The sequence below is a fragment of the Cucurbita moschata genome, unplaced genomic scaffold, assembly GCF_002738365.1.
Source record: "Cucurbita moschata cultivar Rifu unplaced genomic scaffold, Cmos_1.0 Cmo_Scf00005, whole genome shotgun sequence".
In the NCBI taxonomy this organism is placed as follows: domain Eukaryota; kingdom Viridiplantae; phylum Streptophyta; class Magnoliopsida; order Cucurbitales; family Cucurbitaceae; genus Cucurbita; species Cucurbita moschata.
In genome coordinates this window covers 2,699,880-2,719,812 of record NW_019268521.1, presented here as the reverse complement: position 1 = coordinate 2,719,812, position 19,933 = coordinate 2,699,880, and the positions used below count along the sequence as shown (strand labels likewise).

The 19,933-nt window shown below is 36.1% G+C and overlaps 5 protein-coding genes across 8 annotated transcripts; 4 read left to right on the top strand and 1 right to left on the bottom strand.

The window, feature by feature from the left end:
* Window positions 1-1,094: 1,094 nt before the first annotated feature.
* On the bottom strand, window positions 1,095-4,792 carry LOC111442553 (mediator-associated protein 2-like). Its single transcript, XM_023079962.1, has 5 exons — window positions 4,639-4,792; window positions 3,718-3,881; window positions 3,456-3,534; window positions 3,184-3,267; window positions 1,095-1,704 (listed from the first exon to the last, which is right to left on the bottom strand). Exons 2-5 carry the CDS (start codon window positions 3,859-3,861, stop codon window positions 1,397-1,399), a joined length of 615 nt encoding a protein of 204 aa, XP_022935730.1. The 5' UTR covers window positions 3,862-3,881; window positions 4,639-4,792; the 3' UTR covers window positions 1,095-1,396.
* Window positions 4,793-5,237: 445 nt separating this feature from the next.
* Window positions 5,238-8,002, top strand: LOC111442556 (30S ribosomal protein S20, chloroplastic-like). Its single transcript, XM_023079964.1, has 3 exons — window positions 5,238-5,546; window positions 5,656-5,819; window positions 7,616-8,002. The coding sequence occupies exons 1-3, from the start codon at window positions 5,387-5,389 to the stop codon at window positions 7,844-7,846; spliced, it is 555 nt and encodes a 184-aa protein (XP_022935732.1). The 5' UTR covers window positions 5,238-5,386; the 3' UTR covers window positions 7,847-8,002.
* Window positions 8,003-9,403: 1,401 nt separating this feature from the next.
* LOC111442554 (ethylene-responsive transcription factor 4-like) lies at window positions 9,404-10,053 on the top strand. The gene has a single exon (XM_023079963.1). The coding sequence runs from the start codon at window positions 9,421-9,423 to the stop codon at window positions 9,997-9,999; it is 579 nt and encodes a 192-aa protein (XP_022935731.1). The 5' UTR covers window positions 9,404-9,420; the 3' UTR covers window positions 10,000-10,053.
* Window positions 10,054-12,642: 2,589 nt separating this feature from the next.
* LOC111442558 (protein yippee-like At5g53940) lies at window positions 12,643-15,792 on the top strand. Its single transcript, XM_023079966.1, has 5 exons — window positions 12,643-13,037; window positions 13,568-13,611; window positions 14,976-15,084; window positions 15,190-15,245; window positions 15,342-15,792. Exons 1-5 carry the CDS (start codon window positions 12,942-12,944, stop codon window positions 15,424-15,426), a joined length of 390 nt encoding a protein of 129 aa, XP_022935734.1. The 5' UTR covers window positions 12,643-12,941; the 3' UTR covers window positions 15,427-15,792.
* A 1,289-nt stretch (window positions 15,793-17,081) lies between these two features.
* Window positions 17,082-19,932, top strand: LOC111442542 (probable replication factor C subunit 1). Of its 4 annotated transcripts, none has more exons than XR_002710320.1 (4): window positions 17,082-17,359; window positions 17,744-19,450; window positions 19,555-19,678; window positions 19,712-19,932. XR_002710320.1 is itself a non-coding variant. In XM_023079945.1 (4 exons), the coding sequence occupies exons 1-4, from the start codon at window positions 17,303-17,305 to the stop codon at window positions 19,618-19,620; spliced, it is 1,707 nt and encodes a 568-aa protein (XP_022935713.1). In that variant the 5' UTR covers window positions 17,082-17,302; the 3' UTR covers window positions 19,621-19,932. The 4 variants fall into 4 exon arrangements, 2 of the variants coding, with proteins under 2 accessions (XP_022935713.1, XP_022935712.1); XR_002710321.1 differs by having other exon boundaries at window positions 19,555-19,703; window positions 19,734-19,932; XM_023079945.1 differs by having other exon boundaries at window positions 17,744-19,019; window positions 19,143-19,450; window positions 19,555-19,932.
* Window position 19,933: the final 1 nt, after the last annotated feature.

Sequence of the window (19,933 nt, the reverse complement as noted above, 5' to 3'; positions counted from 1 at the left end):
TTTTTTTTTTTTTTTTTTTTTTTTTTTTTTTTTTTTTTTTTTTATAGTTTTTAAATGATACGTCTCATGATAAATATGTTAGAAGAACATCACCGTTTCGCCTAATAGCACGACGCTTGTATTGCTCTCCCACAATCCCGTTTTCATGATTTGGGCTGTTCTTGTTTTGCTTGTTGTTACTACGAGAATCGCTTTTGCATTTTTTTCCTTTGAATGTTTCAGTTTGTCATGGTGTGGATTCAGTAGCTGATTGAAAGGTTAACTGAGTTTAATTTTATCCAGTTCTATGAAAAAATTACATTTTTTTGGACATTTTATGTATAAAAAGTACGCCCACGTACTTAATATTATATATAACTATAACTATACAAAAGATTAAGATTATTATTATTAATTATTTCATAACTCATTAAAATAACATATACAATTATTTTTTACATACTAAATATCGTGTAAATTTATGTGAATAGTATTGTAGATCATGTCACGTATTCGTAAAGCAATTATATCAAAATATTAGAAGGAAGACTTCTGAATTAAGGGAATATAACTTATTCAGCTGGATTTACTTGAGTTAACAAGTTCTTCCGACGTTTAAACCTCAACCTTTGCTAACAAAGAACAAACTGTATTAACCAATTGAGTTATACTCGAATTGACAAACATACTGTATTAACCAGTTGAGTTATACTCGAATTGACAAATCACCTTGACTACACTTTAAACCTAAACCTAATTAATACTCGCAAATATATTTGCATTTTGTGTTTTGAATTCCGAAGAGTACAATAATAGAGAGAGAGACCATTTAATTGGGCAGTTAAATTAGGTCAGAATGAGAAGCTAAATCAAATGGGTATTGTATTAGGTTGACGTGTTGGTAGGCTTTTACCACCCCCACAAAAAGGCTATTGTCCTTAAACTTGGAGGACATCCCACCCCACCTCACCTGTGCCTCTCTCTCTCTCTCTCTCTCTCTCTCTCTCTCTACCCCAAATAATACTATGAAATAGACTGTGTATGTGCTATCAGATGGTTTAATGTCCCTTTGCATAAGGACACCATGTCCTCTCCATTTCAATGCAAACTTTCAGTACATAAAATCTAATATCAACTCAGACATTGATGAACAATTGGTGCTTTTCCAGGAAAAGAATAAAAAAAAAAGGAATCCAATTTGTGTTTATCCCACAAAGCAAAACCATTAATTTCCATGGAAGAATGAATGATTATTTACTATGAATTCCAAATCAAGAATTCAATACAATTAATAGCATATCAGATCAGAGAAAAGAACAGAAGATAAGAGTATAGACAAACTTTAGTAACCTGTCAAAAATCAATGAAAACTACCAGTGTGAAGATACCTCATTCGTTTCTTCGGAGAATGGTTAGGCTAATGTGTACGTTTTCTTTTCGATGAATCCTTTGGCGAATGGTCTCTGGACTCGGTCGGTTCTGGTTTCTGTTTAACGCTTAAAGGCTTTGATGGTTCCTCAAATTCAGATACTGAACTTCTTGGTTTGCTACTTCGTGTAGAGCTTGTTCTTCTGCTGCTCGAGTTTGGGCCTCTGGATGTGGTAGTTTGACGACTCAATGAAATTCCAGATGATTTCTTATACACTGACTTCAAAGGGGTGGCCTTTTCAAGTTCTTCGGGTTTAGGGTAATGCACGAGTGATATCCGCCGGATAATCTTTCGAACTTCAAGGGTCAAAGAATGTAACAAAAAATAAAACAACTTTTATTAGGTAGATCTTGAAATGAGATGCATAAAGTACCTACATTGTTTGTTTGCATTCCAACACATTTAGACACGACAGTAAGTTGAATGCAGCATGTTTGCATATTATGGCTGACTCATAAACTAAACTACAGACGTTAGAACATACAAAACCAGAAGCACTGGGGATGGAGGAGAAGCTAGAAGTCTAGGCATTAACGCCATTTGTATTGAAAGTGAAATTAAACTACCATCTCTTAATCTTGGAAAAATGATGGCAAGAAGACTTCGAATCGAAGGGGTACCGTCAAAGGAAAGCGTTGGTGGTTAGATATAGCAAAAAACAGCAGCTATTTTCAATTCTTACAATTTAAAGCTAATAGAGGTACCAAATCAGTATCTAGAATAATAGTTGGTTGGATGACAATCTTCTTCGGAGGATTTTTCCTGCATTTTTTGGTATTTCCACGAAAGAAGGCACTATAGCTGATTGCTGGAGCTCGGAAGCCAATGACTGGGACCTTGGCCTTAGAATGGGCCTTTTTGATTGGGAAAGCTGGATTGAGCCGATTGATATGATTGATATGGTGCGGCTGGGTGAAGAAAAAGATAGAGTTCAGTGGTCTATTGAGGCGAGAGGAAAGTTCTCTACCAAATCCAACTGACAACCGCAGAAATATAATCCTAGTCGATTACTGCTATATGGAAATTCAAGTGTCCTAAGAAGGTTCAAATTTTTCTCTGTTTGATGACCCACAGAGGTTTCAATACTCAGAGAAAATTCAGTAATTGGGACCCTCTCGCCCTCCGCTTGCTGCTTATGTCTCAAGTCGAACGAGACCTTATTCAATTTGTTTCTTCATTATCTAATTGCAAGTAGTGGCTCGTATTTTCTGATGGATATCTTTGATTTTATCAACATTTTGTCGAAGTCTGTAGATGATTGGCTGGTGGAAGTCTTTTCAATTTGTCTCAAATTTTGTGGAAACGTGGGGGCTCGGGCTTTATCATGGCATCTTTGGCTGGAAAGAAACCAGAGAGTCTTCGAAGATAAGTCGTCTTCTTTTGAGCTTTTTTAGGAATGTACAGTTAACTTCCTCTTTGTGGAGTCATACTCACAGAAAATACTTTTGTAACTACAACCTTTCCACAATTGTGAATAACTGGAAAGCTTTCTTATAGTTTTTTCAGGAGGGGAGGCCCCTAGGCTGTTCTTTCTTTTCTTTTCTTTTTTAATCCTATATCATTTCTTATCTAAAAAAATCTACCATCTCCTAGTCTAAAATATAGGAGCTCGTAGAGCAGGACTGGTACAGATAAAGTACAAGCCAGATATGACAAAAAAAAAAGAAAAAAGAGAGTAACTGCAATGAAGAGACTGATGACACTAACGTTGTGAAGTAAAACAGATTCAAAATGAAGATATATATATTTACTGCAACAGGAAGAGGGACATTTACCTAATTTGCTGTCTGATGAAGATGGTAGAAAGACAGAAGCCTCAGGTTCTTGAGCCACACAGCTGACCACATCATATGACTTTCCTAATGATGGAAACAAAGAATAAATTGAAATTATAGTAAAAAGAAAATGAAAATGAATAAAATAGAATGGTTATAATTCACATTCAAACAAAATACTTCAAGTATATTCATGCACCAACTGTTCTTTGAAAATCTGATGATAGATTAATTCAACAAACCACGAAAAATGGATGTAAAGAGAATATTACCAGATGATCCATTAAAGCTGCCCAAATGTCCATCTGGATGAAGTTGAAGAGAAAGCTCTTGCCCATCAAAATCCGGGGCCTACAATACCCATTGAAGAAAATGAATAAACCCCTCTGAAGTTAAAAGAGTATTTATTTACAATGGCTGCAAAAAACTTCGATCTCGAAAATATGTATATATTTATGGGATGTTCTTCATTTTAATTTCTCCCAAATTGGAGGTAGCTATACTGTTTTCCTAGATTAGCTTATAAGATCTTACTTGGTTAGCAGGCCATTGAATAAGCCAAAGCTCTGCACAGTTAGACAAAGACATATCAGTAAGTAATTCCCTTTTGTCTTCCTCAAACTCTGGTGGGGGTTTGTAGCGTTCTACACTTCTACAAGCATCAACCTCGTTGCTCATACTCACAAGAAATCAAGTCCCTACGCCAACAAATAGAAGAACACTTGGATATCAAATAACGGAATGAGCAAATAGATACAAAAGAACAAACATAACAAATTGAAAATTCGGGCATTTTGTCAAACAATTCATATGCAACCTACTTCATTCAAATGTTTGCAATACAAGCTTAAATCCCACATGAAAAAGAAAACAAACTAACGCAATTCTTTTACTCTGTTTGAAATTCAACTACAAAACAAGATGGGTAGTAACAAAACAACCAAAGAAAACGATCAGAGGAGAGGGTAACCTTACCTCTAGCCTGTAGAAACCGAAAAACAAATGCATTTTTCAACAGAGTGAGACAGTCATGCTGACAAGAAACATATACATTTAACTATCTATTCTATATGAGTTAACCCATTGTGGTATGGTGTGCGCTTCGCAATAAGAAGCCAGAAACAACCAACCATGGAGGTGCAAGTTTCAAATCTTGCAAGACTAAACAATTCAAATATCTCTGACTCTTCGTTTTTCGGGAAAATTGATATCCCATAGATTACTTCGATCGGTTCTAAACAAATTCATGGCAGGTGTGTGGTGCCTTCTAAGATTTGAGAGACCAGAAACAAGTCAATTAAAAGACATGCAATGAATCAAAGGGCAGAGGGCAGCACACGGCAATTCGAAATGCCCCAATTTGCGGCATAGCTGATCTTCTTTTCGTGACTATTACGTTTATTTCATTATGCAAGTGAGAAACAAGACAGATGGAGAAAGAAAGAGTAACAATACCAATAAGAAAACCAGTACAAACCGGCAGGAGGGAGGCACCGGCGGCACGAGAGGAAGAAATACGGCAGCGGCAACCCTGAACCGGAGAGAAGCGGCGGCGACACTGATCTGCAAGGGCGCAGGTGAAGCTGGCGGGAAGAAGAAGTGGAACACGTGAGAGTGATAGGACTATCAAAGGGTAGTGTTTAGGGCTTTTATTTTATTCCAATATTTTCTTAAATATATTTTTAAGTTAAAAATAAAAAATGTTATAATGTAATTTATACTTAAAAATTAAAATAATATTATTATTTTGCTATTTTGAGCTATATTTTATTTTAGATCAAATTAATAATAAACTAGTAAGATATTTATTTTATTATTTTTTAAATGATATTTAATTTGTATTTTTTTTTAAAAAAAAAAACTTAATTCAAATAAATTTTATTAAATAATGTAATTTCTTATAATAAAATTAAATATTAATTTGTAAAAAATATATATTTTAAATTTCAGCAAGTAAAAATATATATTTTTAAATTAACCATAAATTTATATTTGTTATTTTAATTCATTCATAAACTGGTGCTCTTATGCGGGATGGGAATTGAAACGGAAGCCGGATGGGAATATACAAAACTCGAATCCAAACAGCCCGACTACAGCAGCGGATAAGCCGATACTGAACCCTGAGGTGTAAAAGAAAAGAACCACCACCGTTCTTCTTCAACCTCTGGAGCTTTTCCTTCTCAGAGTTCCCCGCTCAGAAATGGCGGCAACTGCAATTATTAGTTGCTTCGCTCTTCCTTCTAAGTTCAGAAATCTCTCCCTTAATGCTTCTTCCTCTTCTATGCTCCTTTCCCCGTCTTCTTCGACCCTCAGATCTCTCAGTTTCTCCTCCAACGTTTCAGTTTCCGCCTTCTCCAATGGTGATTTCTTATGGATTTCCTTTTTTTTGCTTTGTTTTGTAGATAAACGGCGAATTTATTTGAAGGAAGTACTGAATTGCTCGACTTACTTTTGTCCATTTTCGTATAGGGTGCCTGTCGATTAGTAAAGCTCAGAGGCCATTTCGCTACTCCGTGGTCTGCGAGGCGGCTCCTAAGAAGGCTGATTCTGCTGCAAAAAGGGCTCGGCAGGCTGAGAAAAGACGCGTTTATAATAAAGCTCGGAAGTCTGAAATCAAAACCAGAATGAAGAAGGTACCTAAATTTGGCTGGTTTATATGCATTGGATTTTCGTTATTGAATCCTGTTGGAATATATTGAAATCTCTTATAATGATGTGCTTCTGGATTCGTTTTATCTTGAGAATATTATATTAGAATGGATATTGAGTGAATTTCTGAAATGATCATCTGCGTCTGACTGTCACTGAAAGGGGGACTGGATGAAATTTGTATAATTAAGAGTTGGAAGGTAGATGCTTACAATTTTGTATTCAGTACCAGTGGACAATTGGTTATATTATATATATGTTCTTATTTTGTTTGATAAGGTCATTGGTAGCTTGTTGGCTGGGATGCTTGATGTGAAATCTGATCAGTAGAGTTCTTATTGTTTCAGAAATGATTATAAACACGAAGATTACAACGGTTACTACAGGAGAACTTATGTTTTGTCTCAGATAGCTTGTAATCAAGACTTAAAAATGATTGGATCTTCAGTGTTATTTGTCATTAAAGTGACCAAAATGATTGGATCTCCAGTGTTATTTACTCGGGCTTTTGATATATATCGGTTAGTTTAAAGTATCAAGCAACCAGACTTGAGGGACAATTGTAAAAGGACTAGAAAGAAATGTCTAGTAAATGGTAGAGTTGATCGAACTTTGTTGTCCAGTGAAAGATTGCTTCAGCACAATCCTTTCTGATTGTCTAGTGGTATGTTTTTTAGGCAGTTTTCTTGTTGGTTATGACTGAACTTTAACTAATCTCCAGAATTTCCCTTTTTTTCAGTTTATAACTCTAGAAGTCTTGAACTTATTCAAGACCATTAAGGTGTTTGAATGGCCTTTGGCTTAGCTGCAGATTTATTAGAATCCTTAGTCGTGAGTGTGAGATCTCACATTGGTTGGAGAGGGAAACGAAGAATTCCTTATAAGGGTGTAGAAACCTCTCTCTAGTATATGCGTTTTGAAATTGTGTGGCTGACGGCGATACGTAACGAGCCAAAACGGACAATATCTGCTAGCGGTGAGTTTAGGATGTTACAAATAGTATTAGAGCTAGACACCGGACGGTATGTCAACGAGGAGGACGTTGGGCCCCAAGGGGGTGAATTGTGAGATCTCACATCGGTTGGAGAAGCCAAACACCGGGTAGTGTGTCAATGAGAACGCTGGCCCCCAAGAGGGGTGGATTGTGAGATCTCACATCGGTTGGAGAAGCCAGACATCGGGCGGTGTGTCAACGAGGACGCTGGCCCCAAGAGGGGTGGATTGTGAGATCTCACATCGGTTGGAGAAGCCAGACACCGGGCGGTGTGTCAACGAGGACGCTGGCCCCAAGAGGGGTGGATTGTGAGATCTCACATTGGTTAGAGAGGAGAACGAAGCATTCCTTATAAGGGTGTGGAAACCTCTTCCTAGTAGATGCGTTTTAGAACTGTGATGCTGATGGCGATATGTAACGGGTCGAAGCGGACAATATTTGCGAGGGATGGGTTTGAGTGTTTTCCATTTATAATTTAGAATTCATCCTTTTCTTGTTGGAGCAGAAGAAAAGATTGGCTTTCCTCGTTATGCTTCGAACTGGTAAAAAGTGTTCTTTTTTTAAATGAATCTCTAAAGAGACGTTGCTTTCTGATACAATGGGTTGGTTTCTTTTCAATGACTTCCATCTGCTAAAGAACAGAACTAAATCATACTCTTCATATGGGTATACAAGTTTCATCCTCTACAATCTTGCTTTTGCATATTGTGAAGAAAAAGAACAGATTTTCTGTTTCATTCCAGAACTTATGAGCATACTAATAGCCTCAGTCTCATACAATTCCAGGTTATGGAAGCTTTAGATGATCTGAAGAAGAAACCTGAAGCACAATCAGAGGAAGTCCTTCCAATTGAGAAGCTCATTGCAGAAGCATTCTCAGTGATCGACAAAGCCGTGAAAGTGGGAACATTGCACCGAAACACCGCAGCACGTCGAAAATCTCGGCTTGCCAGAAGAAAGAAAGCTGTAGAAATCCACCATGGCTGGTACACCCCAGCTTCACCAGCAGCTGCCTAATGCTCTACCCTACCCTTTTGTCTTAATGTTAATGGGCTGAGGAACTCTTCTTCTATTTTTGTATTTAGTTCGAACCTTCCTTCTATGTCTACAGTTGAGGTTTCACTCCTTTTTTCATCTGCCAAAAATGTCTAAAAAAAAAATACTTTCAGCTTAGTTTTAGATATGAAAATTTATCAACAGTATTTCAAAATACCCTTAAATTTTTTTTTTTAAATTTAATCCTTCACCTTTTTAAAAAAAAATTAAAATATACATTTCTTGTTTGCGTTAGATGAACATGACTCTCTACACTGGTATGATATTGTCTACTTTGAACATAAACTCTCATGCCTTTGCTTTAGGTTTTTTCAAAAGGCCTCAAACCAATGGAGATTATATTCTCTATATACCTCCTCTTGAACAAAGTACGCCTCTCTTTTATCGAGGCTCACAATACTTTTGTTCGACATTTAAGGATTCTATTGACATGGTTAAGTTTAGAGCATGACTTTGATACCATGTTAGATGAACACGACTTTCCACTATGGTATGATATTGTCTACCATAAGCTTTCATTAGCTTGAGGTCTTTTGGGAAGTCTAAAGCAAAGCCACGATGATATTGTAGAGAGTCGCGTTCATCTAATAGTTAGTATTTTATTTAAAAAATACTTATAAAATTTTAAGAATATTATTAAACAGCTTTCACCTTTATAATAAAAAAAAATTAAAAACTTTTTTTTTTCTCGTCACAAAAATCTTCTATCAACAACTGGCAAAATATCTAAAAACTTTAATTTGATTTGAAAAGTTTATAAGTATTTTTTAAATATTTAAATGATTATTGGTTTAGTAAAAATATTTTAATTTTTTTAAATATTTAAATATAATAATTTAAGGTTAGTAATAGAACTTTTAAAAACTTATTTTTTTAAAACTATTTTACAAAATATTATTTGAAAGTTTAAATTTAAAGGATTTTTTAAATTTATTTGAAAGTTTCAAAATATTATTTAAACTTATAAAATGAAAAAGTATTTTTCTATTAATTTTTCTTTAAAAATAAGAAAATTAAAATTCCCAAAAAAGGATAAAATAAAAGAAATTTATAGAATGTTCGTAGCATAATTGTGAAGTGGGAGGAAGTAAGTTGACGTGGCAGCATCCGAATGTACAGGTTCGGTTTCCACCACTCCCGACCCAATCCTGTCGGTTTTCTCCGGTCTCAATCACAATCTGCCGTCAGCATCCGGTTGCCGGTGCCATCCACGTGCCCCACTCACCCCCACCGTCCCTTTATTTACGTATCGCCACGTGACAAATTCCCTCGTCGTTTGACGCGCCAGTTGGGGCCCACTAGTATGAAGGAAACGGCGCGGCGGCTGGGGAAAGGGAAAGCGGTCAAAAGCCTCGTTGACTGAGCTTTGAATGGAGTCATCAGCTCAGCTTCCTTTCAATTTCTTTCCTTTTTCCAATGGCTGCACGAGTCACGTGCGTGGTGCGTGATTTACACGCGCCTAAATTATTCATATTTTTCCCCCCTATATAAACCCTCCTCTTCCCCTCAAATTCACTACCCAACAGATCCTTAAAATGGCTGCCGGCGACCAGTCCACTTCCACCGCCTCCGCCGCTGAGGCGTCCAATTCCAAAGAGATCAGGTACAGGGGCGTCAGAAAGAGGCCGTGGGGCCGCTACGCAGCGGAAATCCGGGACCCTCGGAAAAAAACCAGGGTTTGGCTAGGAACAATCAACACGGCGGAGGAGGCGGCGCGTGCATATGATACGGCGGCGCGTGAATTTAGAGGCGCCGATGCCAAAACCAACTTCCCCGTTCCGAACGGTTTCTTAACCGTCGACAACAACAATAACTTCCGTAAATCCGCTTGTAGTAGTCCCAGCCAGTGTAGCACCGTCGAGTCCACTTCCCCGTCACCGGCGCCGTCGGATCCCACCATCACTGACGTCCACGCGCCGGCCATTTCCCGCCCAATTTTCTTCTTCGACGCGTTTGCCCAAGTGGAGAAGAACAGTGACTTTCGCCGGATAGTTACCGGTGCCGGCGGATCAAGAAGCGATTCCGATTCGTCATCCGTTGTCGATTTCGACAGGACGAGAAAATCTCGGCCGTTAGATTTTGACCTGAATCTTCCGGCTGTGGAAGTTGTTTGAGGATACGTTTTCATTTTGATCTAATTTTCTAATCAAAATTAAAAAATTAAAAAGGTTAAAAAAAGGTATTAATATATATATATATATATATTTTGGAAGTTTTTAACAATTTGTCGATATGTGGATGACAAAAATTAATAAAAATCGACTATTTATTAGAGATAAAATGACCAAAATATGAGGAATCACTATTCTTCACAATGATATGATATTGTCCATTGAATATAAGTTCTCGACTTTATTTTGAGCTTTCCAAAAGTACCAAAATGGAATTACTCACATATAAATTCACGATCTTCCACTAAATTAACTAATATGAGACTCACTCCTCGTAATCTCGACATAAAATAGCCCCTAACATAATAAATTAAAATTGAAATTATTAGAACAAAAAATAAAAATAAAAAATCGGTGCGAATCTTTTAAATTTATTTATTTTAATTAAAAAGCCAAAAAAGATGAATAACGAACGAGTCCAATCTTATGATGCGTCGACGTGTCGATAAGCGGTGCCCTCGTCGGTAGGACCCATAATACGCGTGGCGTGTAACCCTTTTCTCTACGTGGCAGTTTTTAGTTGGTGCTGGATCCGGAAATGCCGGCCAATCATTTATGTCCACGTCAGTATTGGTACGGATAAGATGCGTAGGTTAGCTGTTGTGGCGGTGAGGTGTCTGAATGAGACAGAGAGTTAAAGCTGGCGCGTCGACAGATTTCAAACTAGGGCTGGGGTGGCTTTGATGGTCCTGCCACGTGTAATTTTATAATTTAATTATTTTGATTTTTCTTTTTTGAGGTGGTGGTTAAAAGAGATGGGGCGGCTTCGCGGCGTGAGGCGGCTTTAAAGCTGTATTTCTGTTGGGTGTCGTTATTTTTTAATATTTTCGGAAAATAAAAAATATAAATTTTGATTTAATTATTTTAAAATTTTGTATTAAAAATCTATAAACATGGTTGGGTTTGTTTTGGGCTTCTCAAAATATCTCATACCAATAAACAGAGTATTATTTGTTTATAAATCCACGATCATTTTTTAAATTAGTGGATGTGGGACTTTCATCATCCAACAATTGAAGTATAAAATGAACTTCGAAGGAAAAACAAACAAATCATACCTAAAATAGATTTAAATAAATTTTTAATTAATTAATTTTACCAAATGTGTTAATTTTTTTAGGTTAAATTAATACAAATATCCTTAAACGTTGCAGCACGCTGTCTAAGATATAACTTATAAATGTTACGAAGTTTTAATAATATTTTTAAAATTTTAAAATGTTAGATAAAATACTATAAAACTGTTGACACTTTGGGCAGAAAATACAGAGTTTAAAAAATACCTTTAAATTTCTAAGAGGGATTTAAAAAATGACCAGTTTTCAAAAGGTTTCATTAATCTCTTTGAAAAAAAAATTAAAAAATTAAAAAAAATCATCTTTAAATTTTTAAAAATAAAAAATAAAAAATACTTAGTATTATATTTTAAAAATAATCACGAGCTTTCAAAAGTAACATTAAAAAATTTGGATCTAATCTATAATAATCGTTCACATCTTGATGGTGAGAAATAAAATTTAAACTTAATTTAATAAAAGTAAATTGTGTTACTTACTTTTAAAACTTTAAAATTTTATGAATATTCTTAACGGATAATACCAATAATTTTTTTTTTAAGTTGAGGGATATTAATTAAACTTTTCGAAATTAGTGGTATTTTTTGAAACACGATTAAAAATTCGAAAATATTTCAAAAATAAAGTAGTGACGATTTCTATCTAAAATTAACGATAAAAATATTTCCAAGACTTAAAATTTTAAAAATATGTATATATATTTTTTTTAGAGAAAATACAAAATTTATGATTATTTTTATAATTGCAAACCATAGATTTAAATACCACTATAAATTAATTTATAATGTATCAAAATTTGTGATGAATATGATCATAAATTATCAAATAATAGGCAATTTACCCATTTAATAAATTTCAACTATCTATTAGAAACAAAATAAAATATTATAATTTCTTTTAAAAGTCAATTAAATTTTTAAAAATTTAAATATGGTAAAGAATAAAATTAAAATTTTGGTAACTCTAACCCAAATCTCATAAATTAAATAGACACAGACTTTTAATATCTATGTTAGTTGAACGTGACTCTCAACGATGGTATGATATTGTCCACTTTGAGCATAAGTTCTTCTGGCTTTGCTTTAGGCTCTCAAAAGGCCTCGTACCAATAGAGTATTCCTTGATTATAAACCTATGACCATTTCCTAAATTAACCGATGTTTGTCAACTTCTCTCTCCCAACCAATAGTTATATACTGTGAGGAGTTCTTGTTACTATTTTGTTTGCATATACAATGTATCTTTCAAAATTTCTTTCTACCCTAGTTTTCTAAAAATTTCTTCTTAAACCGAGGCTAGAGGCTCGAGCATACGTCGCTTGGCTGTAGGCGAAGTAAGAGCGAATTGGCTTAGCTTCCTTGGGGTTGAAAAGTGAGTGCAGCACAATTACAAGTCTACTGCCATCAAGAATGTTACGAGACAAGTTTCATCATCCAACCATTTATAATTTATAAATATTTTTATTGTGTATTTTTGGGAATGAAAAAAAGGCCAGGAGGCCCAATATTCAACCCACGCCCTTGTGCATCGGAACCACACCGATATCCAATGGGTCAAATCTTGCGGCTTCTTCTCACATCAACTACGGCAGAGATCGTGTCCTTTGCTTAATGGAAGATGGACGAATTTAGGGGGGAAAAAGGCGGTTACCATTTTTCTCCGGATTATACTCTCAATTTCAAGCTACTTCAACTGATTACTGAATATTTATAGGGAAGTTGTTCATTCAAGACGGCGGTGTATTCCTTTCCCCACTGTAGTTGAGGCGGAAGACGGGAGCTAAGGCGTGTGGAGTAGAGGAGGAGACCGATGGGACGGATTTTTGTTGTGGAAAGGGAAGGGAGTTCCTACAGATGCAAGTTCTGCAATACGCAGTTAGCTCTAGCCGACGATCTTGCATCTCGGGTTTGTATATATATATGGATGTCATTTTTTCTTGCGCAGACGCTGTTTAACGATTAGTTGCTTGTATTGTATGTTAGTAGAGTAATTGAAGTTTTAGATGCTCAACTATGTTAGTTCTTAGATGGAGATGAATCTTCGTGGGATTTTGATTACAATTGTTTAATGAAATTAAATTGGTTGATAATTGCTGCCGCTGGAACCGAGTTATGTTCATTATCTGCTGTTTGGAGGAATCAATTTCTCAGGGTTGGAGAATCATTGGCTCTGCCAGATCTCATAGCATTTATTTGAACAATCAGCCTTTGAGCTTGAATTTACTTTCCGCAGTCTTGTCATCTGAGATGAGAAAACGATTTCAATTGCTGTTAATAGCTATGAGGAAATAATTTAGGGAAAGATTATGGTCTTCGCATATGATTTTTGCTGAGATTTTGTTATACAAGATAGAGGAACTGTTTTTGAATTCAAGCAGCTCCATGTGTTTTATTTCTCTGAAGTTCGTCTAACTTTTTTCGCTCTTATTTGATCAGGCCTTTCATTGCCGCCGCGGTAAAGCATATCTTTTCAATAATGCGTGAGTTCTCTGTCTTTTGGTCGGAGCTGCTGTTGGTTTTTCTTTGTTGATTTACAATTCCAATTACTATGGCCTGCAGATTGGACTAATTTGTATATTAATGTTGTGGTTCGTGTAGTCTATCCACCGAACAAGGGGTCATGGTTCATGTAGCCTGTGGGTAGCCAAAACCAAGCCATATATTTTAACCCACATTTATAAGGACTTTTTCAATGTCATTGTGCAGATGCAAAACCCATCTTCGTTATTTATACAAGAATGACATTCATGATTTTTAGCTGCAAAAATGGTGGTAGAGATGTCTGTTTAATCTCTAGAGTTAGAGCAGGCTAGAGTTAGAGCAGGAATAGTTGTTGAAAGAGGATGAGGGAAGGAGAGAGATTTCTCTCGGTTCCCTGAACCCTTTTAGAGAAAGGGATTATATAAAACTAAGGTACAAAACTAGATTATTATATATATATATATATTTATATAAAATAAGTTTTGAAAACTATGTTTTAATATTGAAATTTGAAAAATTAAGGCAGTGTTATTGGATTTATTAGAATGTTTTGCATTTTATCAATAGAAATTATATTGACAAATGGTAATTATCCATTAAAAAAATTCTTAAGAAATATTTCTTTTCTAGAAAGTATATATGAAAAATAGGGAAAAATTCTCGGCAGGACACTTTATCTATAAAGAGGCAGGGATGGACACAGGGAAGTGGAAGGCTTCCCCGTTCTCGTCCCATGGACATCTCTAGTCACTTGTCAGATTTCTATTTGATTCATTTGACACCAATTTCCCACATGAGCTTAAGTTTGTCATATGTTCTAAGTTAAGCATGCTACAATCGATTTTGGATCATAACTACTGGTTAGAAGTCTAATATTAAGCATGTTTCTAACTGCATGTGCATGAACAAGAAGTTTCAGGGCCCTGACAACTGCCTATTCATTCTAAAGCAATCCAATGTTCTGGTGGCAACAAGTCTTCCTAGTTTTAGTTGAGGTTACAATAGCTACAAATAGGAACTTTGAAGCTTGTATAGAGAAGTTGCTATGAGAGCGTGTTTTGCAATAGTAAGTAGAGAGTTCTCAGAGAGTTCGTAGGTGGACATGACGAACCGACTTCTGTAAAAATTAGGGGGGAAAACACTGTTGAATGCAATCTCTTCGAATTTTGGAATTTGGCTTACTGAAGAACAAATACAAAACACATCAACTAACTGTTTTCAGTCATTTAAATTCCAAAAGTTTGAATGGGGCTGCAACAAATTGTGTACAAAATAGTAGTGTTGATGGCTTTCCATGTTTTATCATTACAAAACACTCCTGCCAGGATTAATATCACTTACACTCTTGGAGTTCTTCATATAGGATAAACTTCTTTTTGGGAGCCTTGGAAGATAGGATAATGCTCTCTGGATCCCATACTGTTGCAGACATATTTTGTTGCAAATGTGGACAAATTGTTGGGTGGAAATACGTAAGCTCTCTCTATTATCCTCCACACACAGGAAAAGAAATGCATTTGGTGATCAATATGCCAAACTTTCCTTTTTTCATCTATATAACTCATAATTTCGTTCAGGAAGCAGCGCATGAGAAGAGCCAGAAGTACAAGGAGGGGAAGTATGTTCTTGAAAGGTGAGATTCTTTTGCCTACAAGTTGTTTGACATGGTCTTTTTTTTCTTCTCAACTGTGTTTTTACTTGAATATTTTGTGCACATTTCTTGAACCAGGGGGAGGATAGTCGACGACATTGAATTCTCGACTGGCTTCTACGTAGACTCTCGGTCGAGTATAAGTGATAGCGAAGATAATTAAGGCGTGATATTCTCGTGTTATTGTATGCAGCATATCATAATAATTACCAGATGACTATGCTTAGGTTTGCTAATAATTAACAATGTCTGGACTATGTAAATGCAGAGTTATTTAGATTGGCATGCTTCCACACTTCTAGTTCATTAGTTCATTTGTTCTTTATTTCCAGTACAAGTTGCACTTTCACCAACTGATTCTCCCTTTCTAATTCTTTCGACCCATTTGACTCTGTAGCTGAGTGAATGCATCTATAGTCATATAAAGCTGCTGCAGGCACTCATATTGTGCTGCAAGTTTTTGGTCATTGATGTTGGTGAGACTTGAGCTTTAAGAATCATTAATCTATACATTTTTGAGCTTTGAGAATCATTCATTTATGTTTTTTTTTTTTTTTTTTTTTTTTGGGAAGAAGTACCTTGACCAGTTGAGTTATGTTTGACTTAACCTTTAAGATTTACTAAATTCTCGAAGACATGAGAGACTTGACTAAGAACACTTGGTTGTAGAGTAAAAGTATAGAATATCAGGGGTCCCCAAAACTCAAGAAGTTAAATTAATTTTGTTTTGTGTCCAGGTTGATTGTGGTTCATTTGAGCCATGATACCAACTTATTAATGCACAATGTTTATGCATTAAAATATGGTCGATGGATTTAATCATTGTACTATAAGTAACAACTTAGNTTTTTTTTTTTTTTTTTTTTTTTTTTTTTTTTTTTTTTTTTTTTTTTTGGGAAGAAGTACCTTGACCAGTTGAGTTATGTTTGACTTAACCTTTAAGATTTACTAAATTCTCGAAGACATGAGAGACTTGACTAAGAACACTTGGTTGTAGAGTAAAAGTATAGAATATCAGGGGTCCCCAAAACTCAAGAAGTTAAATTAATTTTGTTTTGTGTCCAGGTTGATTGTGGTTCATTTGAGCCATGATACCAACTTATTAATGCACAATGTTTATGCATTAAAATATGGTCGATGGATTTAATCATTGTACTATAAGTAACAACTTAGTTTACCATTTGTGATAATGGAATCACTCTTTTCAAGTAAAAATTTAACCAAGTTTCTTGAATACCTAGATTAATAATCTAAATAGGGGTGAGAGCGTCTTATAAAATAAAGGAAACAAAAAATCGTCAATTAATAATAATAATGCCACAATCTGCAATGCAATTGTGTCCCAAGAAAGTCATCGAGGACGATAAACTAATTTAATGAAGAGAGTAGGTTATGACCCTCACGTTGAGACAAGCAAAATGGCGACCCTCTCAAGTGGTGCCCATTCAGCCACGTGTGAGCCAATAAAGAAAAATGTTACGATCGAGAACAATGGTGCATCATCCAACACGCCCTATAATGTGTGCATTGAAGAGGAGACGAAACGAAGCTCCAACACACCCTATAATGTGTGCATTGAAGGAGAAACGAGCATAAGCAAGATAGGGACAACAACTAGACGAGCATCACCTATAAGCATGTTGAAGGGCCCCGGTAAGATCCCGAACGAACGTCAAAATTTCAAAGGAAATTTGGGCACACTTAAGATTTATAAATTTTAAATTGTATGGTCTAATTACTTACAAAATTAAATAAAGTTTTTGTTGAGACAAAAAAAAAAAGAAAAAAGAAAAAAACATACGTTAGTTGTGATATCCACGAATTTCGAAAGATTTTTGAGACAAATTGTGAAAGACGCGGGTTGGCGACGAAGAAGGAACAGACCTCTCTCCAGTTCGCGATGAGATCCTCTCCGAAAACAGAGCAAACCCTGCATTAACCTCCAACCCTAATTCCCCATTCTCCTTCTTTTGCTTTCGATTTCCCCCGTTTTTATCTGTTTTTCTTTCTCCGCCGTGCTTGTTTCAGGTTCAATCCCGATGGGGAAAGCCTCTTCTTCTCGCAAGAAGGAGCGTTCCAAGACTTCTTCATCCCAGGTACTTCTTTTCCTCTCTCTCTCTCTCTCGTTGAATCTTCTTTTTTCCTTGATATGTCAACTGAGGTTGCCTTAATTTTGTTTAATGTTCTGTTTGGTCGCTGGGCGATGTTCGAAGATTTGGCTGTAATTTGGCATGTGTTTTGATGAATATATCGGGGAAATCTTCTCCTTATCGATTTATGTGCTTGAATTTTAAGTTGATGTGAACGAATTCTTCTTCTTCTTCTTCTTCGTATTGTTGTCGTGGTTATGGTTAGAGATATGGATGTTCTCTCCTTCTTTCCGCCTTTACCTCATATAAGTTTGTTTTGATGCCGATGCGAATCTCCTTTGCGTCCTTTTTTTTTTGTGTTGTTTTATTTTTTTGGTTCGAATCATGAAGAGAAGTAGGAGAAAGAGTAAGAGTAGTAGGAGATTGAAGTCCAAGAAGCTGCGGTATCGCCACGATTCTCCTTCTTGCTCTGACACTGATTTTGAAAGTTCAACTTCAGTGTCTTCTTCTAGCTCGGAGGATGACAAAAAAGTGAGAAGATCTCGATCCAAGACGCGAAAGAATTCGAAGCCTAGTAAAAAGAGATCCAAGAAGCAATCTCATGACCATCAAAGTAGGGAATGCTCTCCTCATCCCAGAAAGAGGAAGCATTCAAAGAGAAGCGACAGATATGAGGCTAAGAAGACCAACAAAAAGAAGCGTAGAAGAGATGCGAGTGTTGGTGCCACAAATAGTGACTCTCTGGGCCGCTCTACTTGTGGAGATGGAAGTTCAACCAGCAGTGATAGTGAAATTGATAGGCGTAGGGGAAGGTCTGGAAAGAGGAAAAGAAATATGGTGAAGACTGAAGGAAGAAGATACAGGTCAAAGAGCCGTTCACCATGCTCTTTATGTAGTGACGGTAGTGATTTTCAGAATGAGGTTGAGGATGACAGTTATGTCGAAAACAGCTGTAGACGACTAAAATCCATAATTGTTGTAGTAGGGGAGGAAGATGAATTAAAGACTTTTGTTGGGAATGAACAACAAGAAGCGGTCACGCATCAGCTTGATGATAACCACCCTTCGTTCGGGGATATGAATAGTAAGGATGGGACGAGTAAAAGAGAATTAGACTATGTTATATCTAAAGAGGCACCAGAGGTAGAAAGCAAAAACAAAATAGTTACACCTGACAATAGGAACTCTCTGATTCTAAACGATGATGGAGTTCGAAATGAGGGAAGCAACAAAAACCATGGAGGAGTAACTAATGATCATTCTTTAGATGAAAGAAAGAATGGCTGTTCTGGAAATACCGAAAGCATAAATTGTATCGATTTAGAGTCAATTTTAAGGCAGAAGGCCCTGGAAAACCTTAGAAAGTTCAAAGGGGTTTCCCCAAGGAATGTGGAAATTATTGCTAATTGCAAAGTTGAGAATAATAATGATGCAAAGCAATTGATTTCCCCAGTCTCTAAGTCAGTTCATGTGACATTTCCTAGGGATGATGCCGAAATAAATGTTAAAGGGTTCTCTAGACAAGACGGAGGGGATGCGGTAAATTCAATGATAGTTAAGGGGAATGGTTTTAAGTCTACAGATGCAATAGATACAGCAGTTGCATCTATGCATGATCCTGTCTGTTCTTCACAGAATCTTGGTAAAATTTCCAATGGAAGTAATGGTATGAATGAACCGAAGCAGGATATTTCTTCATTAGACCAAGAGGTTATAAATGATAATATTTGCCTCAAGGCAGATGCAGATATTTATTCTACAACTAACAGAAGCAATTTGGTTATTGCAGCTTTTAGGCCCGAGTCAAAAGTTGATTCTTTTATAAAGAAGGCATCTGTTGATCAGGAATGTATCCAAACAAAGTCATCTATATCTGACATTGTCGTAGACGAAACTGCTCAAACCCAGACCCAGATGACGAATAATGACGATCAAAATATCCGTAATGGTTTTGGTTCTTCAGCTTATAAGTCTTCTTCTTCCCTTAACCCTATTTCAGGAGAAAATAGGTTGGACAAGTCCAGACAGGAGAGTGGGGAAGGCTCACAATTTGAACAGAAAACCATGTCTGTGATGCGGGGTGGTGAAATGGTGCAGGTGAGGATATTGAATACTGACTAAATTTATATAGTCAGCTGTGAGTCTAATGATGCTAGTTTATTTAGAACTTCTTAGCATGGATCTGCAATTATTCATTTCAGGTGAACTACAAGGTCTATATCCCGAAGAGAGCGCCCGCCTTGACTAGGAGACAACTCAAGCGGTAATGTAAGATCCCTGATTTTGCAGCCATGTAGGAAGATCCTGTTGCTTGCCATTGAAAAGATTATAAAGTTCCGGAAGTGTTTTATTGAAAAGATTATAAAGTTCCGGAAGTGTTTTATCACTCACTTCCTATGCCAAGGATCTATAAGCCTTAAAACATGAACAATAACTAGTGCAGTCAATTGTTAATATTTTTGTCAACTTCTCATCGCAATGATCAAACTCTCATGTTTACAAAGCCTTCTTATTTAGTTTAGGCTGTGATGCCAAAACCTTGTATATGTTAGTTTATGATCATAATTATTTTCACATTCT